Consider the following 27,323-nt stretch of genomic DNA (forward strand, 5'->3'; position numbering starts at 1 on the left):
TATCTTTTAATGTTGTGTCTGTAGTGTATTTTTAACAGCCGTGTCTTCTTTCAGACTCCAGTTCTTGACTTCAACAATCAGTTGCTTGCCCCAGGAGGCAAAGGCACATGGGGGAGCTGGGGCAAGGGCAGCAGCGGTGGCACCAGTGCCAAACCTGCAGATTCTGGTAGGTTTCCCAGACTTAATGTGGTTATACATCAGATAGATGTGTAGTTGAGCACCTCACAGCTGAAACTCAACACATGCTATGTCTGTATTTTCATCCCCAGGCCCAGAGTCAGGCGGCCGTCCGACCACCAGCACTCTGAACAGGTTCTCAGCCCTGCAGCAGGCTTCGTCCTCCTCAGGCTCCTCACTGGACTCAGACAGACGAGTTCCTCAGAGGTGAGGAACGGGACACAAATGTATTCAGACAGAATCCTTCACCAACAAATGCAGTTGTGTGTTAACTTCCCCTCTCTTCCCTCCCTCTGCTCTCCTTCCGCAGAAACAGCTCGAGTCGAGAGCGCAGCGAACGCTTTGACCGCCCCGATCGCGGCAGCGACCGGTTTGAGCGACGGGACGACCGCGATCGAAACCGGCTGCAGGTCACCAAGCGCAGCTTCAGCCGGGAGAATGAAGAGCGGAGCCGGGAGAGAGAGCAGCGTGGGTCGGCCGATCCTGTCCGCAGAGTAGCGAGCATGACGGACGACAGAGACCGAGGCAGCAGAGAGAGAGCCAGGAGCAAAGACAATGGTGGGTGGCATGGCAGTTGTGGAGATTTAAATTACTTAATCTTTTAATTAAAAATTAAATTTTCTATAATCAAATTGTTATTTCTTTTTCGTTTTGTGTGTGAACAGCAAAGCGGGAGACAGCTGCCACCCCTCCACCTCCACAGACCCCCACCAAGCCTGCCTTGACGGAGGAGGAGCTGAGCAAGAAGTCCACCGCCATCATCGAGGAGTACCTCCATATCAACGACATGAAGGTACACACAGTTATACATATGAAAAGAAACCATTCTTCCCTCACAGAGGAGAGCAAGTCTGTTTCTTCTTGTTCCATTACTCCCTTTTTTTTTTCTTTTTTTTTTTAAAGAAAAGGTGGCAAAAAGTGCTGATGACGGCTGTGTTGTTTATTAGGCACACTTTTAGTCAGTGCTTTCCTCACTGATAATTCCTTACTTGTGTGCATTTCCTGTGGCTGCCTCCCAATAACAGCCTCACCGTAGTTCGTTTGTTGAACACTTTTAATGTGAAGCAGCAGCAGCAGGAAATGTTTTGTTTGCATTAGCAGTAACAAACACTGCTCTGATGCGACTGTAGGAGGAGGATCATCATCATGAGAGAGGCTTCCATCAATAAGAACAAATTACAAACAGTAACGCAGATGTACCTGTATTGTGTCCTGTGAATCCCTCATGCGGGTATATTATATTATATTATACTATAGGTATATCCTTAGAGAAGGCTGCCGGCACCCACTAACAGCCATGAGAGTCACGTAGCGCCCTGAACACCTTCTCTGTCCCAACAGGAGGCTCTGCAGTGTGTGCAGGAGATGAACAGCACTCAGCTGCTGTTTGTGTTTGTACGAAACGGACTGGAGTCGACGCTGGAGCGCAGCACCATCGCCAGGGAGCACATGGGCCTGCTGCTGCACCAGCTCATTAAGACCGGCATCCTCCCCACACAGCATTACTATAAAGGGTCAGTATGGAGCCCCAGAGACGTATGTTGTGTGTTCCACAGAAAACACATGAAAAGCTATAAAAAGAATACATGTAAAAAGTAAATATATAAAGTGCAGTTGGACCAAACTCTTCTGTGAGATGTATTCTAGCACAGGTAAGGATTTAAAATGAACAGATGGCTTTAGTTAGTGAATTCGTCTCTGAAAAGAAAGCAGTTGCTTTTATTGAGAAATAAAGTTTCCATATGTTTGTGTCAGTGTGGTGCCATAGTGCTGTTACTCAATTACTGTTGAGTCATTTTGAACCCGTTCTTCATCCTTTAAGCCATTAATGAACTTTGAAATGTATGTGTGTGTGTGTGTGTGTTTCCCCAGGCTTCAGGAAATCCTGGAGGTGGCTGAAGACATGGCAATAGACATCCCCCACATCTGGCTGTACCTGGCAGAGCTGATCACTCCCATGCTCCATGAGGGAGGCATCCCCATGGGAGAACTTTTCAGGTTAGTCCCGGGCCTCACAGCATGTTAGAAAGGGAAATAACTTTTGTTTTAATTTGTTAGTTTGATGTCTAATCCATGTTGACCTTTTAATGTCTCCAGGGAGATTTCAAAGCCTTTGATCCCTCTGGGCAAAGCCGGAGTCCTGCTGGTCCAGATCCTCACGTTGCTCTGCAAAGGAATGGTGAGAACCAGTCCGTTCTCTTATCTAGTTTTAGTTCCAGTAGCTAATATTTAATGCCAATCACACCGAGCAAATATGTAACCTTAAATCAGTTCAGTGATGAATGTTAGCCACCGTGTGTCCATCAGTCTACAACCAATCTGCTTCTCCCTCATCAGAGCCATAAAAAGGCGGGCACAATGTGGAGGGAGGCTGGCCTCCGGTGGACAGACTTCCTCCCTGAGGACGAAGACGTCAACAAGTTTGTGACAGAAAAGGTGAGAGGTCGCTCACTAGCTTCATCATCACCCACTGAGGGAATTTGCTAAAATATTCTCTCAGTAAAAACCAGTTGTTGAAACCACATCCGAACACTGTCAGTTGAATGTGAGTGACTGAATTGATTGATTGAAAAGAGCCTGTTCCTGTTTCCATGGTGTTAACCAGGAGGTGGAGTTCACTCTGGGGGACGAGTCGGAGAACGGCAAAAAGACAGAGCTGAGCTCTGCAGAGCTGACCAAACAGCTGGACAGACTGATCCAGGACAAGGCCGACAACCAGAGGGTCTTTGACTGGGTGGAGGTTTGTATTCCTGCTTGTGTGTAATTTATTGTACTTACAGTATTATTTTACTTCCATTTACATCCTCATATTTCGAATTGTATATTAATGACATCAGCTGCTAAGTGCCGACTCGTCATGATTGTGCTATTTAGACATAAACAGAAGACCACATCGGAGTAAAATGCACCTTTTTTTGTGGGAACAACTTGTTTTATTAGAGCAGACCTGCTGCATGACAGCGTGGAAGACATTTTTGTTTTAAAACTTCCTGAAGCACTTTTATAACATTACATGTAAGTAATTTAATGAAAGGTGCCGAACCTGAGACGCACTGAGATTGTCCTCTGGGACTCGGTGCTCGGTTTATTCCCAGTGCCAAACAGATTCCAACATTATGTTATTACATTAATGAAGCTGCCACCAGTGTGTAAATCCTTCTGTCTCTGTGCAGGCCAACCTAGATGAGCAGCAGACCTCCAACATGTTTGTCAGAGCTCTGATGACCTGCATCTGCCAGTCAGCAGTCATCTGTGAGTCAGCATGTACCCTTTACTTCCTCATTAAAGGACGAGACAGGATTTCACTAATCACTGTGATAGATTCCGTTGTATCTGCTGTAGCATGTCAAGTTAGTCACGACTGCCTTTTGTTAAATGAAGTTTTCCCTAAAACGACTGTCTGTAGGTGAGAACCCCTACAAGGTGGACGGGGAGCAGATCAAACAGAGGGCCAAGCTGCTGCAGAAATACCTGAAGGATGAACAGAAGGAGCTGCAGGCTCTGTACGCTCTGCAGGCCCTGATGGTGCAGATGGAGCAACCTGCCAGTGAGTGGCTGTGTTCGAGCTCATTTTATCCTTGTGATCCTTTTGTTATTGGTTGTGTGCACTAGTTCTATAAGTTAATTGTTCTTGTTAAGCCTTTTGACGTGAAACGGGTCTCTAATGTAGTTTGAATTGTCATGAAATATCTTCTCTCTTCCCTCCATCAGATCTGCTGCGGATGTTCTTTGACACTCTTTATGACGAGGACGTGATCAAAGAGGAGGCCTTCTACAAGTGGGAGTCTAGCAAAGACCCCGCCGAGCAGCAGGGAAAGGGCGTGGCCCTCAAGTCCGTCACCGCCTTCTTCACTTGGCTCCGCGAGGCCGAGGACGAGTCCGACAACAGCTAGGGTCCCCTCGGACCGCTGGGAGAACTGGTGGGAGTTCAGAGAGGATCCTTGGGGAGAGCGAATGTTCTGTGGATGATTCGGAAGACTCTGAATCAGCAAAATCCTTCTGCATAAACAGAAAAAAAAAAGCAAGAAAAAAATTCTTCAACTGGGAGAGATTGTATTATGGATCGAACGTTCGATCATGTTACTTTTTTGTTTTCTTTTTTTCTTTCTCGTTTTGGGTTTCTTGTTTTTTTTTCTTGCGCAACCGAATGTCTTTTTTTGAACTAAATGAAAATACAGGATTAAATAGAGAGAATAGATACGAGAGAGAGAGAATGCTGAGAAGCGTTACCAGCCGTGGGAGATGACGCCGTTTCCTTCAGTATTTTATTTTGACGTTTATCTCTGACGTTTTCGAATGGCTTTTCCTCGCCACGGCAACACTATTCAAGACACTTTGCTTATTGACAGATATATAAAAAGAAACTTTAAAAGGCTGTTCACATCTATATTTTTGATGACTTCATCCTTTATCATGTGGACACGACTCGGCAACATTGTCGTGTCACATGTTCGGTGTTCGATCTACATGACACGCTGATGTAGACGGCTAGCTTTTTGTTTCTCTTGCTTTCCGGTGTTGGATGATTGGAGTGTATGTTTTGTAATAAAATAGAAAACTACAAAGAAAAGTGGCGAGAGCTGTCTGACGGACATTTCAGATAGGAGTTAAAGTAATGGTTGTGGACTCCCGAGGATTTCACGCAGACTTTATGAGGACGGTGTCACTATGGGGTGGGGCGATGAACATTGACCATTTTGCTGCTGGGGGGGGGGGTGACGATGCTTCCCTGCCACCCCAAACCCCGGTTTACCCTCCCAATGTGTCTGTTTCACTTGTTTCCTGCGCTTCAAACAACAAACTGTGGACTGAGAAAGGGAGAGCAAGAGCGGGGTCTCACAGCTGCAGCCTCCTCCGAAGCCTGTCGTCGGATTTTAAAAAGATAAAATATCGTTATTGAAACTTGAAAAAAAAAGTATACTGAGAAAAATCCACTTTAATGAAAAAGGACTTTAAAGATAGTTTAACAGTTCGAATCCTAAGGCCTTTTCTGCTTCCATGAGTGGAAATGCATTTCAGGAGAGTTCTGTAAATATATGATGGATTGTTTATTTTTTGTTTTGTTTTTGTTTTGGGGTTTTTTTCAAAGAAAAATGCTCTTTTCCCTGTATTTATATTTTTCTCTCCTCAGCTGGCAGAAGGTGCTTGTAATTATCCAACCCAAGTCATTGATTACAATTTAATTGAAAATTTGTAAATACTTTTTTGCTTTACTTTATTAAAAAGATATTTAATTAAAGAAAATGAATGCCTCTTTTCACATCCGAAACTGGAAGAGATAATAAAGATTGTTGCCAATAAAATAAAACTCCCATACTTGTGCGTTTGTAAAGGCGGCTAATGGATACTGAGATACTGCTTTCCCTCCGTTCTGCATAACTAAAACTAAATGGGTTTTACAACTGTACGGGCTGGTAATGTGAACACCAACAAGCATTTCACAATTTAGCATTTAACAAGTCTCCGTGCATGGAGGCTGTAGGCGCTAACGTGTATCAGTTGTTCAGTGAAATGCCAGATTGGAGTCTGATAGTACTCCACATCCCGGAGGCACAGCGTCTTGGGACAAACTGCCTGCTAGCTAAAGCTTTTCAGCTGGCCACGAGGAAGAGGGCTGTGGTCGCTGCAAGACGTTATGTAACCGGTAGCTAGGAGCACAGCTACTGGAGGTAAAAATGGATGAAGCATCTGTAGGGATTGTTGCCCACAGACGGGGCTTCACAGTGCTGGACTTCTTGGGGAACTCCAGGTAATGAGACTTGGCCTCCCTTGAACCGTCACTGTTTGGTTATATAAGTAGTTGGCTAAGTGTAAGATGGACCGACGGCCAAGAATCACAACAATGGTTCTGCAAAGCTCTAAGTTACATTTTTGTTTTTCATCCTGTCACGGTTTAACAATTTATATACAGGTACAAACGTATATCCATATACTGTATATCTATATATGAAATTGTGTAAACTTCCTTTTCTTTTTCAACAAAAGACACGTATAACCAAACCTCGTGTCAAAATGTACTCTTCTACAGAGAAAGATCCTCACTTCTGTCATTATTCTACGAGAGGTCCAGTCCGGCACCTCTCCTCGCTGAAGGTGTAGACGCCGGTCAAACCCCTGGATTCACTCCTCAACAGCTGTCACAAGATAGACTGAAGAGAGTTCAACACAGGTATGATGTTCTGTACAAAATCACTGCCAATGACACATGTAGCCTTTCTTAAAAGCACAATACAACATACGTGATGGCAGGAGGCCCCCATCTTTTTCATGTCAAGAAGACCCCAATAGACCAGACTGACAGCCTCCTGTTCAATAAGATTTTAAAGTTTGCTTATAGATGTGACTTTTAATGACTTATAGCTGAATTATATGGCAGAGATGCATCTTCCGTGCGCTCGCACTACATCTGCCTGAATTAAATCAAGGAAAGAGAAAGGTGATGGATATCCAGTGCTGTGTGTGTGTTCTTGTGGGTTCCCTCCGGATGCTCCGGTTTCCTCTCTCAGTCCAAAGACATGCGGGTCAGATTAGCTGGAGACATTCTCAAGCAGCAGCACAGAAACCAGCTTTCGGACTGTTGCCCAGCAGTTTTTCATAAAGCTGCTCTGTGCATCGCTGCCTCTTTTTTGTCAAGAGGGACTACATGAAACCCACGTCTGTGAACAAGCCTGTATTGTGGACTTTACTTGCGGAGGAGAGGCAAAGGTTCAAGTCTCCAGAAAGTACAGAAATATCAGTACTGGGGAGGGGAGTGGGCTGTCAGCCTGAACACTCAGCCACCAACACCGGCCAGAAATAGAAAGTGTGGTTGTGCTGGACGGCTCCAAAAGATCGTGCATGCTCGGCAAACTGTGCTTGGGCAAATAATAAAAAAACATAATCTAGCACCTCAAGGTTTTTCACTACAGAGCTCTGGTGCACAGTCCCCCATGTGGACTTTTAGATCCACATCGACCTCTTGACGGTTTCTCTTTTAACCAAACACCTCAAACCCAGATGCTCTCTGTTAAGCAGCACTTCACACAATAGATCTACAGCAGAAACCTTTTGTAGGCTGTAATTCAACCTCTGTGTAACCTTACCCCGAGTCAGGCCATCATTTTCAACTGCCCATATCAGCTTATCTCTTGTTACGAGACCTGCTCTCTGCCTGGCCTCGGGGGAATCGCCTTATCTCCGGCCCGCTTTCACTCGGCTGCAGTATCGCAGTCAGCTGGACCCAGTTTTCAGATGATATTTTCACACTGTTGCGTCACCGGCGGACCTATCGTTCCTTTCCATGTAATCCTTCCAAAGTATATTTGCACAGGGCTTTTTGAATAGGTAAGCGGCCAGGTGGGCGCTGTAAAGTTCAGTTTGCTTGCATGCCTCCCAGCAGGTATTCTTCTTTTGTTCCATTTGGATCAGCATGTTTTAAGCACTCGTATACTGTTCATCTGATGAAGTGACCTCCCATCAGTTCCCACAGTCTGTGCACAATAAGATGAGCTGAAATGAGGTTGACATTTGTGATTCACAGTGAAATATCTCCACAGCTAATTGATGGATTGCTGGAACATTTGCTACAGAGGTGATCCTCTTTTTTTTTTCTAGTGCCACCAGCAGGTCAAAATGTTCAGGTATTCACCATCAGATCAACATTAATTTTAAAAACTGACAGTCAACATCAACATCAGTCCTAGCTGTAATTTGTGTGTAGTGCTAATTAGCAAATGTTGGCATGCTAACAAGCTAAACTAAGAGGGTGAACACGGTAAGCATTAAACCTGCTAAACATCAGCATGTTAGCGTTGTCATTGTGAACATCTTAGCATGCTGATATTAGCATTTAGCTCACAGCACTCACACTGTTTCCCTCAGTAGTATTTATCTGCATCTGCAAGAGTTTTCAGGATTTCAGTGTGTGTTTCAGCAGTGTGTTTCCCCTGCAGATGTGACTAAATAAAAAGTACTCAAAAAGTCAGTATGCACACTGTTGTCTCACAAAGGTGAGAATTAAGCTTTGCATATTGCATTATATTGCTTATGTTACTACATAATGATAATTACCATATTGTTATGACTGTATTTCTATATTATATTGTATGCTGTATCATGTTCTTTTCCATTTATGTTAAATATATTTACACCTTGAAGTAGTCTAATTCGGATATGTCGAGTCTAAAAATATTGAAATCAGCATAGAAAATAAAAAACAACCATTTACATATTTTAGTTGTAGATTGAAAACTCTTCATGTTACTTAAACTCCCAAAATCCAAGTACAACGTACTGAAAACTACAGCCCTGGTTAGAGTAAAATGGGTTGAGCGTCAGTGTTCACCTAAAGACACTAGAGGGGGCCATTGTCCTGTTTATACTGCCCACATTCAGTATAGTGGGTTTTCATGACAGCTTGTACATAGTTTCTGAAATAATAACAAGAAAGACAAGAAAACGTCAAAATATGACACGTTAGGTAAATAGTGACTATTAGCTGTGCTTCAAATCAAACACAGGTTACAGCCTGTTTGATGAAATCCATTTTATGAGCATGTTGTCAGGAATATCTCAGCTGATCCATGAGGATGAAACGGACAGTGTAGGAAGTATACCATGGCTTTAAGGATGCTGCTGGTGGTGGGATGAGTCCGGTGGACCTCCTCAGTGTGAGACAAAGACAGAACATCATGACTGAAAAAGTGACATGGAGCCACCCTAAATCTCACAACCTCACTTTTTACTACAAAATCATTACATAGCCTGGAACATCCACTCCGGCAGCTAGATGCTAGACCAACCAGCCAACTGTGGGGGGGGGTTGAAATGATGACTTGATTGCTTTGACCTTTCCATGCCGTGTGACACTCGGAGCATCCTTAACCTCACTAGAGAATTAGAATAACATCCACTTAATAGCTTTCTTGCCATGAGTTAGTTGTGTGTGCTATTTCTGTAGCTACAGCCAGAGGAGACAGTTAGCTTAGCTTAGCAAAAAGACTGGAAGAAGGGGTACACGGTTAGCTAGCCTGGCTCTGTTCAGAGCTAACAAAGTCTGCCTTCCAGCACCACCTGAAGTTCAAACAAGATATAAAGTGTTAATTAGTGAGCTTTAGAGAAGCTGCTAGGCGGATTTTGTTACTGAATGTTGACAGAGCCAAGCTAGCTGTTTCCCCATGTTTCAAGTCTTTATGCTAAGCTAACAAACGGCAGGAGTTAGCTTCATAGACTGACACTCGCCAACAAAGTGAAAAGGGGGAAAATTCCAAAATGTCTAAACTATTCTTTCAAAGTAATCCATATATTCCTACTTTCTCATCACGTTCATGCTTTTCCACTTCATGTACTCTTGTAACATTAGAACGGTCCGTTTAACGTTTGACCCTTTTTGCTCGACCCGAATAACTGCTGCCATGACCCGCTTCTCTCCCACAGGGATCATTGCAGTTGTACACAAACGCACACCGCCATGTGTACAGTAAAATAATGAGCTTACATCATCCCATCATGAATCACAGCTCTGTAGCAGATGGATGCATGTGTCAGTCTGCCGCCCCGCTGGCTGCTGAGACCCACACCAGCGAGGACACAGTGTGGTCGCGTCTCTTCACCGCCATCACTGACAACATGTCGGCCCGTTGGACTCACCACGCAGCGAAGCCTGCAGCACCGACCGATTCAGCTGTCACACTCTGCTTCTCCTTCAGAGCTGCAGTCAGAGGTCAGGTTAGTATCATAAAAATAACGTCTTAATCGTCCAAAGAGGAAAACGTTGCCTACAACCTGCATACCATGAAAATTCAATACTCTCATAAACCTCAAGTCTCCGCTGACTTTAGGCGGCAAAGATTTTCTAACAATTTTGACACCAGAAAACTAAAAAACAAATTGTTTCAAAGACATAGCGTGGAGGTGAGGTTTAATTGAATAAAATGAGTGAATTATACAGGGAGTGTGGTCCTGGGTCTTTCATGTCTTCTAATGAGAAGAGACATTGCCTGCTTCGATGGTGAACCACCTTCTTCTGGGGGGCTTTTTGAGGCTGAGTGCTCAGTTTCTCCTCCCGGAGCTCACACTGGTTTTTTTAATGTCTTTCTCTCTCCATTATGAATGAGAGTCACACCTAAGAGACCCCCACATACGGCGCATTGAATCATTTTAGTAGCTCTACCTGCTTCCAGCGGTGAGAGAAATACGTAATCCCCAGCTAATTCATGGTGTTTAACCCATGTTGCATGTTAATAAATGACCACTGTCCTCGTCATCAGTGGCTTATCCACATTTCCAAGGCTCAGTCAGTGAACTCATTGGGAACATTAGGCGTTTAAATTAGCCTTGATAAATGTCCCATTATCAGTGTGACGCGTGCTACCTGTTGAATATAAAGTGAAACACGCCTTTGCATCAGTTGCCATGTTACCTCTTATTCTATCGCCATCAGCGACGGAGACATTTTGGACAAGCAATCAAAGAAAACACGACGCTCGCCGATACAAATATTCTTCTCCTGCTAATATATTCATTGGAAAATAGATGGCCGAGTGTTTGTGCCATTCAGCTGGCTCCCAGTGGACTCCGTCTTTCTCTCTTACACAACTGTATCCCCTGCTGCATTATCTGTCAGATACAGTCCATTTATGACTACAAATCACACACACACACATACAAAGACACACTCTGGTACATTCATTACCATTCCCTTGATCTTTAGCACAGCGTCATAAATAATGCCTTAAATAAACTCGGTCATTAAAGCTTTAACTGCCGTCAATAATTAATTCCGTAGATTTTAACTGTTTATCAAATACGGTCACACAGTCACATACACAAATCTCCATTTACTATTTACTAGTTTAGTCATTTAGGTATTTCGCTTTAGTCATTTTTGTACCTTTTTTATACCTATTTTTGTCTCCAACTCAACCACGCTGCAGTCTTTTAAGTCAGAGGTCTTACATCATTATGTATTTATGACATGCTGTTAAAGATGATTGGAGACGAGCATTATTTCAGTTGACGAGGTGATCTTCGGAAAGGTTGAACGTGGCCATGGAGTCCACAAGACTGGCCATCTTGGCTCTCTCTCTGCTGGTCGCATTTGGATCGTCTAATGCCAAAGGTAAGAAAAAAAAAATACTCTTAAAGACGCATTTTCTTTATCTTTCGTTATTATTTCTTCAGCTTCTTCTTCTGCTTCTTCTCACTTTTGTGAGAGGTTCCAACATCCTTAAACTTTCTTCTGGGAGCTTTAGTCACACTTAAAAATGTTCAGCTCATTTAGGATCTGTGTTTCTATTCAGATTTTGATATCTTTCATACAAAAACTCAACTTTCTTCAATCTTTATTGCTGCTTTGAATCCTCAAACTCCACCCATCTTTCAACCTCCAAAGTTTCAACGTCAAACTTTAAACCATGACCCCTCCCTTTGTACCTTTTTCATAGTTGTTTCCCCCCGTAACCTCAGTTCACATTTTATGCTGTGTGTCTATGTCTCATTAACTTTTGCTGACACTTCAACTACTTTCACTTGTTGCATGTCAACTGATGCAGGAACTGATTATACTTCTGCTGAAAACAACTTTCAGGTCTTAATCTGACATTTCAACTGCTTACAGTGCCCACACTTCAAGTATGTTCAGTGCCTCAGATACTTTTCAACTACTTTTACAACTTACTCCTCAACAAACAACTCAACTGCTTCACCACTTACAAATCAACTGACAGTTCAAACCCTTTCAGGTTTTGGGATCTTCACCTTTGAAAAACAACTTCCATTGTTCATGCTATTCATACTATTCATTCAATTTACTCCAAGTGCTTCTAGTGCATACAGTCGAGCTGACCTGCCACTTCAACTACACCTTCAACTGTTTCAGTATTTCAAGTGTTTCATCTGCGTTTTCAGCAGTGAACGCACAAACGTTGTCTTCAGAAAATGAAGGCTTTTCTAGTTTTCTCTCCTTCTCTTGCTCACAGAGGCCTGAAAATGTTGAGCTTGATGTGTGATCCTCACCTTTTTACCCTGGAGTCAGACTTCTGTTCTATTTTTTAATCACCACCCATTCAAGGCTTTCCTTCTCCTCTCACTCTGTGCTCTGTTTTTACCGTTTCAGTCTCCCTTTTCCCACTTAATGATTCCTCAGCTTCCACCTTTCCTTCCATCCTTTACAATCATTTACACTTCCTGTTCACTTTCCTACCCACTCGTTCTGTAAGGGTCTTCCAAACTTTTAAAATCAGCACACTCGGTACTCGTGGAGTTGTGCAACTGGCTGCAATAAACATTTCCTGCTTGTTAGTGGACTACTGCATCAAGCACAGAGAGATGTACTGTAGTAGATAAGAGAGCATGTGAGTGGGGAATGACGGCTACAAACAAACATGCTAATGCGCACACATTCGGCTCCCAAAAGGCCTGAACAAAGAGCAATCGCCTGGGTTTTTATTTCCACTCACATTGATCTCTGCAGTACGCACAGAACGGCTCTTTGACTCTCTGTATCAGTCACATTTAAGGTTGTCCAAAGAAAAGTTGTGCTTTAATCTGCAGTTTTGACACTTTAAAACCTGCAGACTTTTGCCCAAAGTAGGGTCTGACTGATCTGACTCCTAAAAACCAGCATAGCAATACCACAATTTTACCACTTGCCATTATTTTTGCACCTGAACTCGTCTGATCTGTGTGTTCGCCTACAGTTGAGGAGGAGAACCCGGAGTTCTGGAGGTCACAGGCCCGGAAGACTTTGCAGTCAGCGTTGGACAGGAAGCTCAACACCAATGTGGCCAAGAACATCCTGTTTTTCCTTGGCGATGGTGGGTTACACAACACTGTCATTTTCTCACACTAATAACACTAGACGGTCTTGGCTGTCTGAGAAGGTAAGACGAGTAGAATCAGGGATTCGTCTCTGGCCTACTTTCACCTACAGGTGATATGGCTTTACAGCAAGAACTCACGACAGAGAGACATTTCAATCATAGTAGAGGAAGTCATGAGTTTATCAAGGCTGGTGTGTGTGTGTGTGTGTGTGTGTGTGTGGTATCAGGTATGGGAATCACAACCTACACGGCGGCTCGTATCCTCAAGGGACAGCTGCAGAACCAGACTGGAGAGGAGACAGTGATGACCATGGACACCTTCCCTAACGTGGGACTAGCTAAGGTAGACAAACACACACACACACACACACACACACACACACACACACACACACACACACACGTGTTTCCATCACTTCAGAGGACATTACATTGACTTACATTCCTTACCCCAACCATAACCATTACTTTCCAGACCTAAACCTAAACCTAACCTTAAACCAAGTCTTCAACATTAAATCGAATGATTTACGTTATGGGGACTTGTGTTTTGGCTGTGTAGTTTCTGTTTTCTGGCCTTGTGTTGCTGCTCATGCTGGAACTGTTGGAGATAGCCACGACTAGCCTTAGCTAAAGCTAAAGCTAAAACTGAAACGTAGCTTATTGAGCTTTCCCTAGCTGTTATCTGTAGTTCAAAAATAGACATTAAATAGTCACATCTTGATAATTCAGATTATTATTATACGTATCTAAATGAGACTGTAGCTAAATTGTGGAGAATAAAAACCCAAGCTAAACTCCCGCTAAAGGTAGCTAGCTTAGCGGACTAGCAGTAACCACTAAACTACCCTTAAATAACATAGTCACACCTATTTAATTGTAAATTAATTTATTATATTTATAAAGTAGCTAGACAGACACACAGCTAGCAAAACAGAGGTACAGTTAATCCCTATGAACTATCAACTGCAGATAATCAAAATAAAGTTTTTATATACTTTACAGTACATATGGTCATAATAATTATAGGTACAACACATTATTTATGTCTCAGTTTACCCTCCTGCCATTATTCTGCACACCATGCATATGTGCTGTTATTGATTAAAAGTAATAATACATTTTATTGCTTTTCACACACACACTGTAAAAACAAGATGACGCTGAGAGATTCAATCATACGTCAATAATTTAAGGTGACAAATGAATTCGTCAAAGAAAAAAAAAAACAAGACAGTTGATTAAAAAAAAAAACTGTAAGAAATAATTAAAAGATTAATCTGCTGTTCATTGTCTTGGCTCTGTTTACTTTATAGGTTACAGTTCTGTAATTGTTGCTTATTATTTTGCCCCATTTGCTGATTTATTATCATATTCTATTTCTCTTTATTTTCTGCTGCAAGAGCAATTTACTAATTGATTAAAGTTGAAGCTCATTTTGTGTGTGTGTGTGTGTGTGTGTGTGTGTGTGTGTGTGTGTGTGTGTGTGTGTGTGTGTGTGTGTGTGTCATGCAGACCTACAGTGTGGACTTCCAGATTCCGGACAGTGCAGCCACAGCTACAGCGTATCTGTGTGGAGTGAAAACCAACCTGAACACCATCGGAGTTAATGCAGCGGCTCGAAACGGAGTCTGCAAGACTCAGAAGGGCAACGAGGTCACGTCCATCCTGAAGTGGGCCAAAGATGCTGGTAAGCCCAACGCGGTACAACGGGAAAACACAGTCCTTGAATGGTGACATTTGTGTCACGATGATAGTCTAATAGTAGTGATAACCTTTGCTTCTTTATTAGTCTGTTGAATAATTGTCCACACTTGAGATGGACTTTTTCCTTTTAAAGATGTTAATGTTAGAACGTTATCATAATAAGTAAAAATGTTTGTATAAAAGAGGTTTAAAGAAATGATTTAAGGATGCGTCTCCTCAGTACAGTCACTGTAACCAGTTGAACTTATTCATTAATTCATTGTTTGACCAGTCAGTCCATTATGCTACTGTAAATGCCAAATGTATGAAATCCAGGGAACTAACCCTAACAGGGTATAAACAGACAATTTTCTGCAAATGTAACATGAACAAATACAGCTTGTTGCTGTGCAGACAATACTGAGGGGGTAATAATGCTGGATGTCTTCAAACGGTGCTGCGACTGAACCAACAAATGGGATTTTGTGACTCTTTGTCGGGGAGCAGGCGGATACTTGACATAGCTCTGCCGTGTCACACTTTAGTTCTGGCTCCCGACAAAAGAAAATCCCTCAGGTCTTATACAGCCTCGGCAAAACACGATTTTACAGCTGAGCGCTCTGCTGTGAGCCGCGGTGCCCCGTCAGATCGGTATTACAGGGGCCACCAGGGAGCTGGAAGCAACAGCAGCCTGCAGCCACAGGTTTCACTGCAAGATAATGTGCTGCACAGGGAAGCACCTTGACTCTTATCATGTTCCCATGTTATCAATGGCCATAAATATCACCGTGGCCCTGGCCCCAGCACAGCCCTGGAGTCTGACACTCAGCTGTGCGAATGTGTGTGTTACATAGTACAAGGCAGTTATTTCTAGTCATTGGTGTCATAAAAACACATTTTAGAAAGCAAAGTACTGCGAAGTACTTTTGCAAGAAAGGACCATTTACACCAAGTGTTCCCAACATGGGGGGGGGGGGGCAGGGCAGAACCCCCAGGGGCTGCAAGATAAATCTGAGGTGTCACAAGAGGATTTGCAAGACAGGAGAGAAGAAACAAAAAACTGTTTTACGACCAAGCACCAACCTCCGGGTCTGAGAAGTGAAGCCAATGCTGAAGTGCCTTAAACCTGCATTCTTTCTAATGGCCAGCAGGGGGCGACTCCACTGGTTGCAAAAAGAAGTCTGATTGTATAGAAGTCTATGAGAAAATGACCCGACTTCTCAGTTGATTTATTACCTCAGTAAACATTTCCCTGATGAGTTTATGTTCTCAATCGCTAGTTTAAAGTCTTCTTCAATACAGCATGATGTTCATTATTAATAGAGTATGCTTTAGAGCGTGGCTACTTTGTCATTGACAAGTCGCTCCCATGGCGACACGTCGTTCGGTTGTACTAAAAGGCTCTCTTAAGGAGTCGCTGTTCATTTTTCCGGTAAGTACATTCACAAGCTAACTTTGTTAGCAGCAATTTTAAGTTGCCAGTATAGGTAAGCGTGCAAAGTGTCCTCAGGTTCTCAGTTCCACAGCTCCACCCTCTCGTCTGGTCACTTCTGGCTCCAAATAACCAAGATGGCGACGGACAAAATGCCAAACTCAAGGCTTCAGTATCCACAAACCAATGGGTGACGTCGCGGTGGCTACGTCCACTTCTGTTATACAGTCTATGTTTGAGACACTAATTTAGCTTTGTTTTTTCCTGACTTTTCTTAATTCTTTGCTTTTTTCTTCTCAAATATAATCTTTCAAAACTATTAAAATGAAACGATCTGAAAAGGGAATATCACTCACTTGTTGAAGTGCTGCGAAATTCTAATTGTGAACCAATTCGCTAATTTTCATTGGATACATTTACATCATTATCACAGAAGAATAAAACAACCAGCAGATATTCACATTTGAGAGCCTTGAAACATTTTAAAAATTGATCATCAAAATTGTTGTGGATCAGTTTTCTGGGTTGAGAAAGTTGTCGATTAATAGCTCAACCATCACCCTCAGCCTGAAAGCTGTTCACATATGACACCAACACACAGCAGAGAGCCCATTCTGTCCATTCACATCTACGACACATTAAGAATGAAACTAATCGATCTTGCAGGCAAGTCTGTCGGCGTTGTAACAACCACGCGGGTGCAACACGCCACCCCAGCAACCAGCTATGCCCACAGCGCCAGCAGGAAGTGGTACAGTGACGCTGACATGCCTGATGCCGCCAAGAGGGACGGCTGCACCGACATCGCCTCCCAGCTCCTCAAAAACACTGACATAGATGTAAGGTTCTCCGTAACTCAGATCCGTCTCATATCATTAGCTTTTAGCTGTTTTAGAGGGGTTAAATTACATTTGAATGTGTGTGCCCAGGTGATCATCGGTGGTGGTAGAAAGTACATGACCCCGAGGGGCACCAAGGACCCAGAGTACCCCAGGGATTACTCCTCCAGGGGCAAAAGAAAAGACGGACGCAACCTCATCGATGAGTGGCGGAGCATGAAAACTGGAAAGGTGACAGCCTCAATTATTGCAACAGCTTCAGGGAGGAGTCTCATACAAGATGGAGGTTGCAAAATGACATAATAATGGGAACCGGAAGGCGACGAGGTGTGAAGTCAGAACACACCCAGAGTAAAAGCTCTGCTTCTGCTGCCATCTAGTGTGTGAAATGTTCTCCTTGCTGCTCAATCTGGCCCACTGTGATGTAACAGTGCACTGTGGTATCAGTGGCATCAGTTTGTTGTTGTGTGGTTGATCTTCAGCGGAGCTGCATTAGGAAGGAATACACACATTTACTGTACGACACAATGAGCTAACATTTCAGCCAACTGAGATTTTCAATAACTTCATGCAACTAAATGATGACATTTAGTCTTGACATTTAATATCAGCATCAATATATCTGCGACACGTGACTTGAACTTAACATGTTAACAAGTTTCTGCTCTGCTGGAGAGACACGAAATAACATCCGATCTGTGAGAGGAGCGATGAGGAGAGCGTAACCTTCCTCAAACTAATACGCAGACAAACATAAATGCCATGTCTCCATCATGTTTTCCACGTTGATTTCATTCATATGAGGTCTGACTGGGCCTCTTCTTCCGCAATGGTTTAATGGTACCTGACTGGAGAAATAGCGCCCAACTCCTAATATTCGTATAACAGTAACGGATGGAAACGTGTCGTTCCTGATCACACTTGTTTTACATGCAAAACACGCATTTTAATCACCATCAACAACGACTTTCTACTTTGTTAACAAGACATTTAGGCATAAGTAATCAATACCGTCATCTAGAAGTGTTTGTAGAAGTTGCTTATAGAGTGTCAAATTATCAGCAGTTGTCCTTTTCACAGATCATTTGACAGTAAGATGTCGCCGATCTTTAAAATCGCTGCACATTATTTCACAGATTGTAAACAAAAACACTGTCAGGTGAGAAAACTACGAGTGTTTGAGGACAGCGTGACTCATCAGGTGACAAGCACAAAAACTTTCTCCACTCGGTGTGTGAATGCTTATTTCCTGTGTCACACAGGTCGCCCACTATGTGTGGAATAAAACTGATTTCGCTGCTGTTGACCCTGAAACCACAGACTACCTCATGGGTGAGTTGATGTTGTTTTTTGGTTTTTGGTTTTTTTTACCTCTCTTTGCCCTCTTATGCTTTTCTTTCCAGCAGAGTGGTACATGAAGGCCAAGCGTTCCCATCAGGCCCTTGGAGAACAAAACATCAATAGGCTTGTAGTGTCCTTGGTTCCCTCATTTCATCCTGTATCAGTGATGTCAGCCTTGAATACACGACTCACGTTTTATCTCAAACTACTGTAACTGATTTACAAAACATTTTCACGGAGCAAAAGCATTCTCAGCGTGAGTTTCTTATCAGATCTGAGGTCAGTACTCAGTTCTGTCTACTATATTATTATTAAACTTACTTGTTACGCCTGTGCTTTTCTCGTTTACTACAGCCTAACTTGGCCTTGGGGATGGGTTTGGTAACTTTGGGTCCATATATTTGTGTGATATCTGTAACAAATAAAATTCTAAACTCAACAGAGAGGCTGGTTATGGCCATCTGATGAATGTGAGTCCAATATTCACTCTCCTTTTTGCTCTGGAAGTGTAGGAAGCAGGAAGTGTACAGTATCGTGATGTCAGTGAACTCTTCTTTGTGGTGTGTGGTGGTGTGGAGGACGTGTAGAGATTCAGTCATCATTCTTTTTCTGGACGCAGTGCTCACTTGTTGCTGTCGAGACTTTGGATTCTACCCCAACACTGTGGTTTATCACTTCCCGTGTGCTGAAAATAGTAGCAGTAGGAGGAAGATGGGACTTTCCTTTCCGCTGCACCTCCACTGTGGGCTGATAATACTGAAACTGTGTATTTTTACTTCTTTTTATTTGATCGGTCCTCCTCTCTCCCCAGCTCTGTTTGAACCTGGTGATCTGCGTTTTGAGGTGGAGAGGGACCCAAACATGGACCCGTCCATCGTGGAGACAACAGAAAAAGCCATCCGCATCCTCCAGAAAAACCCTAAAGGCTTCTTCCTGCTAGTGGAGGGTGAGACAACAGCTTCACCCACCTTCCACGGACTCAACATCACTTAATCCGTCAAAGGCTGGACAATGAAATCCCCAGAGAGGTGACGGTTCGGCTAAAAATAGGGGGAAAAAAACCACGTGGCTGGTCTAGGTGGATCAATTGAATCATTGATCCTGTTATAATCACAAGTGGCAATTTAATGACTACAGAGGTAATTGTTGTGGTGTGCTGAAACATCAATATGTGTTTGCATTTATAACGACTTCAGCACTGATGTTGAGTTTGTTTGAGGTGATCGTCATGGTATCTGCCGTAGCGACAACCTCCAGAATCCACCAGGTGAAAGAACAGTGTGTACCTGCAGTGGATCCGGTGATCTGACATTGATTCTGCGTACAGCTCAATGAGTTTGCCGCAGTGTGTGCTAGCGTAGTGTTGGTGGCTGACGTGTTCCCGTTCCACACGGCCGCCTCACCGGCCTCCTCATCCATCTCTCCTTTAATCTGAGGCAGCCGCCTGGGGACTCCGTGGTGCTACTGAGTGTCTTCACAATGACTTTAAAATAGCAAATGTATAAATAGAAGCGGGCATATGGTGCATCCAATCACTGACAGCTCACTGAGACCACAACCTATTAACGGGAGTCTACTTCACTTTCCAATATGGCTGGTGGAGAGGACAGGAGCGGAAAAATGTGCTAAAGTTTAAAAAGAAAAAAAGAAATATTACATGAGCTTCATCCCCCAGCAAGAGGGTCGATTTAAAATTCTCTGCTCTCCTTCCCCAATGTACGCTTTATTCCAAGTGATATTTTTCAGACTCACTTCTATTAAATGAGTTGTCTGCTCACCTCTAACCATGTAAAGGGAAATGCAATGCATTTTTAATTGATCTGCCTCCCCTCTTATCTACTGTATGTATATGGATCCATACACGCTCGGTAGATCATTAAAATTACAGTTAACGATCCCCCTCAGTGATTTACTTTGTGGGGTGTTTTCAGAATACTTTGTAGAATGGATGTTACCCTTTACCCTGTTTTTTAAGTCATTCCAGACAAGTCCAGTCTCAAGTCATCTGAGACGAGTCTGAGTGAAGTTGCGAGCCATTCAAGACGAGTCCAAGTCAAGTCTGACTCTCAAATCATCCAAGACAAGTTTGCGTCTAAAGTCATTTGAGATAAGTCAGAGTCAGGTCTCAAGTAAATAACTTTCGAGTCATTGTAGTCCTTTAAAGACCAAAGTCACTTGAGACGAGTCAAAGCCAAGTGTCAAATCAAATTAAGTCTCAAGTTATTTGAGACAAGTCAGAGTCAAGTCTCAAGTCATCCAAGGGAAGTCAGTGTTGGGTCTTAAGTAATTCGAGACAAGTCAGAGTCATGTCTCAAGTAATTCAAAACATGTTTGGGTCAAGTCTCAAGTCAAGACAAGTTAGAGTCAACTTTCGAGTCAGTAAACCCAAGTCCTAAGTCATTGGATACGAGTCAAGTCAAGTTATTTGAGACAAGTCTGATTCAAGTCTCAAATAATTAAAGAAATGCTCGGTTCAAGTGTCAAGACAATCGGGGTCAAGTCCAAGTCTGTTGTCGATTCATTTAAGACAAGTCCAAGTATAGTCTCAAGTCATTCAAGACAAGCTAGCTAGTCAACATATTGTAACATTTAGCTGCAGATGTGTCTGTCAGATGACCAGAAACATGACTCGAAAAGGTGCCCCATCTTGAGCAACTGTTTGCTACTGCATCTGTACAAGTCAGAGTCAAGTCTCGGGTCATTCAAGACAAGTTCAAGTCAAGTCTCAAGTCATCCAAGACAAGTGAACTAACTTTCAAGTTGTGTCTCAAGTCTTATAATAGCAAGTCTCAAGTCAAGTCCCAGGTCTGTCTCTTCCACGTTTTAGGTCAAAATTTTAGACTGGAATATTTTTCTTTCAAATCTCAAGTCGAGACTTTAGGTAGTCAAATCTCAAAAAGTCCAAGTCAAGTCTCAAATCCTAATCTGTCACTGTTAAATTATCCAAAACCAAGCACCATTTCTTAATTTTGATTGAAATAATCAGTTGTCCACTCTGTCTGCCACTTAAAGCACCAGGCAGCACCAGAAGCCATTGCTTCACCATCTCTCCTGGTTAACCCCCCCCCCCCCCCCCCCCCTCTCTCTCCGTGGTCAGGTGGGCGTATTGACCAGGCTCACCACGCTGGCCGGGCGTCCATGGCCCTCCATGAGATGGTTGCTTTCGACTACGCCATCGCCAAGGGCCTTGAACTCACCAAAGAGCATGAAACTCTCACTATAGTGACAGCTGACCACTCCCACCCTGTTACCTTCAATGGATTCCCATTTCGGGGCCAGAGCATTCTGGGTAATTATGAACTGACTTCCTGTACATTCGGTTAAATCTGCTCACTCCCTCAACCCTATGCCTCCTTTCTACCCTCCATCCTTCGCTCCTTCCTTCCAGGTGTGTTTATATCTCATGACAATAGACACCCAAGGTGGCGTTTTGTGCTTGTTGTTGTTGTTGTTGTTGTTGTTGTTGTTGTGTGTGTGTGTGATGCCTCTCCGTGCACTGCCTGCTTCCTCTCAGCTTCAGTGTGCCTCTGCCACCAGCAGCTTGACATTTCCTCTGCTTTCTCTCCCCTGCAATTACAGCCTGGGTAAACACATACAGCTGGCAGCCTTTCTCTCCCTCGCCCTTCTATTTCAGTCCCTCGCTTTCTTCCCTCTGCCTGTCTCTGACCATCCACACCGGCGCCTCTCTCTCTCTCTCTATTACATTATTCTAAGTTCTTCTTGCTCCATCAGCCTTTCTCGCCTGTTAGTCTTCCTTTGGAGCGTCTCTTCATCGACCTCACTTGCTCTTTACCTCTATTCCTTCAGTTCTCTGTCTCCTCTCCATCACTGTTTCCTCTCTTTTCCCCGGAGGCTTCACACCACATTCAGGAGGGACAGAGGCTCTTATCGAGGGTTAAACTGATGTTTTTGTATCGGATCAGTCCGTGTTGTTCACCTTTTATGTGATGGACCAGAGCACATTTTATGTGTTCATGCAATCGGCCTTTTCTCACAGAAGACATTATGACGGACATACTAAAATGATTGATGGCTGAATTCCATTTAGCTGCTTCAGTTTCAGGGTCCTGGTGTTGTTCATGCTGGCTCACTGTCACACTGTCGTGGCTTACGTGGACACACTGCTAACCTATTTTATTTAGCACATATGTTAAATAAAATGTATTGCATACCTATACTGGTATTGGTATGTAATAATAAGACAAATATGTATGTACAGGGAAGAAGACGGCAGCTTAGGGAATAAGTGGGTAACAACTTATTACATATAATATTCTTTAAATTAGCACTTTTAATTTAAGGGGACGGTAATAGTGTTACTGGGTGACCGTAAAAAAATGGCGTAACAGTGCCGATACTGCAATTAAATTAGGCATGGTGTCATTTATTTTATAATGATGGTGGACTAAAAAAATGACTTTAAAAAGTTTTATAATTACTTATTACTATTAATGTGGTGTACATTATTGTTGCTGCACGAATCATTAGGCCAAGCATTGGAAAAGGGCTTGTGCCTCTATAGCTGTGGAAATAATTATGGTTTAAAAATTAAAAATAGTGGGGAACAGTAATGCATTGAAGCTCCATCTGACAATCAAGACTGATTTAAAGAAGAATCTTTACACAGCTACTGTGAAAGGAAATACAGGCTCAGCCTTCTGGTTCCTGACGAGCTTTAATATGTACAAGGTGATTAAAATCTACACCGTAAATTGTGGGTTGTGATGTAAAGACTTTTAGTGTCTCGTAAAGGTCTAAATGCTGTTTCAGAGACGTTTCCAGCCCTGAATTAAACGCTCTGGAAAACAATGATATTTGGGGGATTTTTTGGCACGAAAATATTCACTTTTAAAGATTCAGCCCACAAACATATCTGTATCAGCCTTCAGAGCCGGTATTGACTGAGCACTTGTGTTATGTTCCCACCTTTCTACTCTCTTTCCTGTCATGTCCTTATTTTACCCTCCTCCTCCTCCTCCTCCTCCTCCCAGTGGTGCAGCAGTGATTAATGTGCTTGTGAAACTCTGAGCTCTTCATCAGTGGGGAGACTCGGCAGGCTAATGGCTCATCTGGAGAGAAACACTGAGACGCTCAACAAGCTGTGGACCCCCTGCAGCACCCTGGGGATCCAGAGACCCCTCCTCGTGTGTGTGTGTGTGTGTGTGTGTGTGTGTGTGTGCATGTGATTAGCACTTGGAGGCAGAGATAAGAGAAATCAAAGATAATATTTGTTGGTCGTCCTGTACTTTACAGGTAAATCTCCGCTGTGGGCCACAGACATGATGCCTTACACCACGCTGATGTACGGCAATGGACCCGGACACAAAATCACCAACGGCAAGCGCCCAGACATCCGCGACGTCAACACTAGTAAGAGGGGCTCATTATTTCCCTGACCAGTTGCAACACTCCTTAAACAGTCAGTAATAAATAGTTACACACAGCGGGAAAGAGAAAACTATTTCCAAACCACTGGAATGGCCTTTAAATTTGACCCTACTGTTGAGCTCCATGTCCTCTAAAACAGCGGAACCTTTCCTTATAATATAATCAGTTGTACTTTCTCTTTCTCTGACATTTGTTCTGATTTAATTTGCGTTCTTTTTTTCATAAAGCAAGAAAGAAAAAGACAGTTCAGTTAAAGTAATATGACGACATAAATCAATAGATAGGAGTGTTACCGTAAATGAATAGTATGTATTGAAAGTATTCCTCTTTTTTTCCAGAAACTAAAGACTACGTCCAGCTGTCTGCCGTCCCCACAGAGTCGACCACCCACAGTGGAGAGGATGTGGCCGTGCTCGCCCGCGGACCCATGGCCCACCTCTTCCAGGGCGTCCAGGAGCAGAACTACATCGCCCACGCCATGGCCTACGCCGCCTGCGTGGGCGCCGACCTCAGGCACTGCCGGGGGCAAACTGAAGCACCCGCGGGTCACACCACCTTCACCAGCGACAGGAACGGAGCCGAGGCGGCTCGCGGCTCAGCAGCTTTGCTCAGCAGCCTCCTCAGTGTGCTGCTGGCGCTTACAGTGCTGATGTAAGACCCCTTTCCTTTAGTGACCCCTTTTAATGTCCCTCCACCTGCCACATCAGAGAGGTCAGAGGTCAGGGTCATAGAGGAGTGGGCAGGGAGTCAGCCCAAGGGCACTTCAGCAGGGCGGATGTGTGCAGCTTCTTGAACCAGGCTTATGAATTGGATTATTAGAGGTCACAAACTGTGATATGGAGTTTTTCCTGGTTTTATGAAGTTAGAGAAGATATTAACGAAAACCCAGTGACTGTAAACCATCTTGTTTTTACTTTGGCAGTTTGTTGAATCCCTGTGTTGTAACAATAAAGCCGTCCTTGAATAGAGCGTTGGTTTGTCACTTCATCGATATGAACTGATATATATATATATACTAACAATCTGAAATGTATTGACATTTAACGCTGCTTCATACAATAAATTTTCTAATCAGATCTACATTAAATCATAAAGGAACATTCAAACTGCCAAATGTGGAGATTTTCTTTGGACAGCTTTAACAACAAAAGGAAGACTTTGGCATTTGGGGAAATTCGCAAATGAATCTCGCTGAGACTCAGATGAGAAGATTTCTGCCATCTGAGCACCATGAGTACGGAGCTCGATCCGAGAGGTCGCCAAGAAATAGTTCCAGCACTTGACTCCTCATGAAGTTTCAACAGTCAGTGAGGTGGATTTCTTTTATTTTAGAGAGAGCCAGACTAGCCGTCCAGTCCTCATGCTAAGCTAAGCTAATCTCCTGTTGGCTCTAGCTTCATATTTAGCACACAAACACGAGAGTGGCATCAATCTTCTCCTCAAACTCTGAAGAAAAGAGAATAAGCATATTTCCCCATAATGTCAAACTATTATATTTCAAAATACGTATGTACCTTTTTACGCTCGCCATGCAAAACAACACAGGATGCTGATATTGTCTCGGCCAATGAGATTTCAGTTTATAAAAACTATAATTTCCTAACCAGTCATACAAGCTGAGTGTAAAAATGACTCCTCATTCCTTTGATCCTCTCTTCCAATATCCGCAGTGCTAATTGAGGTTTGAGGCGACTGCGTTTGATGACATTACTACAGCAGTCCATTAATAATGCAAAATATTTAAAGATCACCTATTTTTATCTTTGGGTGACAGATTGGGGTAATTATTTTGGACATCTGTTGGGGTTTGGGGTTTATTAAACCTGATTTTGACCGGCCGGGAGCCATCATTGTGGTTTCCGATGATGTCGTCATCTTTTACACACATTCAGTCGAGACTCATTTGTGGATGATGTGGAGGAGTGAAGCTCAACAGCTCGAGAGGACACGCAAGGAGAAGTGCTATCTTTTCTGTCTGTTGCTGTTTGCGTTGTAATTTCACCCACAAGCTTCTGCAAACCTGGACCTCAACCTGCCTACCTGTTGCCAGAATCATCCTGCTGCCTCACCTGTCTGCAAAACCTGTTTACAATACTGAAATTAAACTGAAATCAGTACGAAGAGCTGCTCCTTTTATTCTTCTAGTTGTTTCTTCTTGTTTTCCCACAACCTCGACCTTGTTGGCCTGATGGTCTGTGCTGTTCTGGGCTCACTGGAGCAGGGAACGGCTAGTTGCCTCAGCTTGGGTCAAAAGCCCCTTTACATTACTCAACCATTTTGCTTGACGGCTGGTCCGCCTGTGCTGTTGGTGGCTTACCTTGGAGGATTTGCTCCGATGTCTTGTGCCGCCTTGTCGGTCTGCATCAGAGGCTGTGGGCTTGATGGCAGGCGGGTTTCTGGTTGGCTTGAAGTTTGATTAACTTTGTATTGAACACGGGGTTCTCCTCTTTTCATGGTATAGTTGCAGGTGGAATATACGTTGGAATTTATCCGTGTGTGTTTGAATGTGAGCAGAAGTGTTGAAACAGCTGTTGTGCCGCACACTAAATACATCACACCGTAGTTGGTTGTGGCAGCGGAAGATTCTGGAGATTTCTTTTTTCCACTAAACCAAACGCATCATTGGACTGAGTGTAAAAACTGAACTCTCACGCTCAGATATCCTCTTCTGTCATTTATTTCCATGTGCATATATTATATATTTAACCAGTGAACACTGAGCATATCTGGAGAAGAGAGTGGGCGGCTCTACCATTACAAACTATATTACTTTTGGCCAGTTGTATGTGCTACGTTTGGGTTAAGTATTTCTAAACACACGTTGTGAACTGTACGTGCGGAGTATTTTTCAAATGGAGCTTCAGTTTATTTCATGCAGCCTGAACACATCACGCCCTGAGGCTCAGATAACAGCTCAGGCATGCGGCTTCAGCTTCGCCGTACTGCTCAACGGGCTCTCCGCACTCCTGTGGCTCCCGCAGCTGCCTGCGCCGCAGCCTTCCTTTCGGTGGCGCCAGAGCACCAGACAAAGCACCGCGTGCCTTGGAGAGGGCTGATCGGGCTACATAAGCTGTGGCTTTGCCGCAACTTTGATGTGTTATGAAATGGGAGCTGAGTGCGCACTGCAGGAAAAGAGGAGGTGCAGAAGATTACAGTCTTCTGCGCCTTAAACTGTAAAATCACAGACCTTACACGAGCAAAAATAACAGCGTGACGAATGTCTGTCCTCCCACGTGTTGAACGTGTGATGAGCAATACTTCACCCCCCCCCCCAGTTTATTTGCTGCTTATGTGATTTGGTGTCTCGCGTTCACTTTCAGGGTGTTTACTGTTGATAAAGTTTGTCATTTTTGACCACCAAGTGTTCCCATGGCGGCACTGAAGGATGCGTTCACGGTGCAAAAAACACCTGTGGCACCAGCTTTTCACACTCACTCTACTCTACTCTCCTTTTCTGGCTCCATCGCGCGCATTTACGCACACGCAACGTGCGCTGGAGCGTCGATCCAAACTCTCTTTTGGGATCTTTGGGCACCACTGCCGACCGAATATCTTTAGGTTATGTTACTGAACATATCGAACTGCTCTAACAAGTTGGGACATATCGATCTGTTTCACTTGGTCTCGAGAATGCAGTGAACAAGGACTTCCTTTAAATAG

General features: G+C 43.5%; 2 protein-coding genes across 3 annotated transcripts in view; both read left to right on the plus strand.

Moving 5' to 3' along the window:
* The window catches only part of LOC139285861 (eukaryotic translation initiation factor 4 gamma 1), a 34,011-nt gene extending 28,542 nt beyond the window's left edge, over nt 1-5,469 (plus strand). For both annotated transcript variants that reach the window (XM_070906531.1, XM_070906532.1), the window contains exons 20-31: nt 55-166; nt 270-384; nt 488-735; nt 843-970; nt 1,519-1,691; nt 2,050-2,175; nt 2,275-2,356; nt 2,515-2,613; nt 2,783-2,917; nt 3,351-3,429; nt 3,584-3,724; nt 3,889-5,469. In XM_070906531.1, coding sequence (XP_070762632.1) covers nt 55-166; nt 270-384; nt 488-735; nt 843-970; nt 1,519-1,691; nt 2,050-2,175; nt 2,275-2,356; nt 2,515-2,613; nt 2,783-2,917; nt 3,351-3,429; nt 3,584-3,724; nt 3,889-4,070 — 1,620 coding nt within the window. In that variant the 3' untranslated portion in view covers nt 4,071-5,469. The remainder of the gene's footprint in view (nt 1-54; nt 167-269; nt 385-487; nt 736-842; nt 971-1,518; nt 1,692-2,049; nt 2,176-2,274; nt 2,357-2,514; nt 2,614-2,782; nt 2,918-3,350; nt 3,430-3,583; nt 3,725-3,888) is intronic.
* A 5,736-nt stretch (nt 5,470-11,205) lies between these two features.
* alp3 (alkaline phosphatase 3) lies at nt 11,206-24,318 on the plus strand. Its single transcript, XM_070905538.1, has 11 exons — nt 11,206-11,275; nt 12,855-12,971; nt 13,205-13,320; nt 14,493-14,667; nt 16,762-16,934; nt 17,025-17,165; nt 18,197-18,266; nt 19,087-19,221; nt 21,373-21,564; nt 23,529-23,645; nt 24,002-24,318. Exons 1-11 carry the CDS (start codon nt 11,206-11,208, stop codon nt 24,316-24,318), a joined length of 1,623 nt encoding a protein of 540 aa, XP_070761639.1.
* Nucleotides 24,319-27,323: the final 3,005 nt, after the last annotated feature.

This window comes from Enoplosus armatus, chromosome 5, assembly GCF_043641665.1.
Source record: "Enoplosus armatus isolate fEnoArm2 chromosome 5, fEnoArm2.hap1, whole genome shotgun sequence".
Lineage (NCBI taxonomy): Eukaryota > Metazoa > Chordata > Actinopteri > Centrarchiformes > Enoplosidae > Enoplosus > Enoplosus armatus.

Coding starts and splice junctions, on each gene's coding strand:
- alp3 (XM_070905538.1), top strand. CDS start 11,206: ATGGAGTCCACAAGACTGGCCATCTTGGCTCTCTCTCTGCTGGTCGCA. Junction 13,321..14,492: donor CTAACGTGGGACTAGCTAAG/GTAGACAAACAC, acceptor TGTGTCATGCAG/ACCTACAGTGTGGACTTCCA. Junction 19,222..21,372: donor CTTCTTCCTGCTAGTGGAGG/GTGAGACAACAG, acceptor CTCCGTGGTCAG/GTGGGCGTATTGACCAGGCT.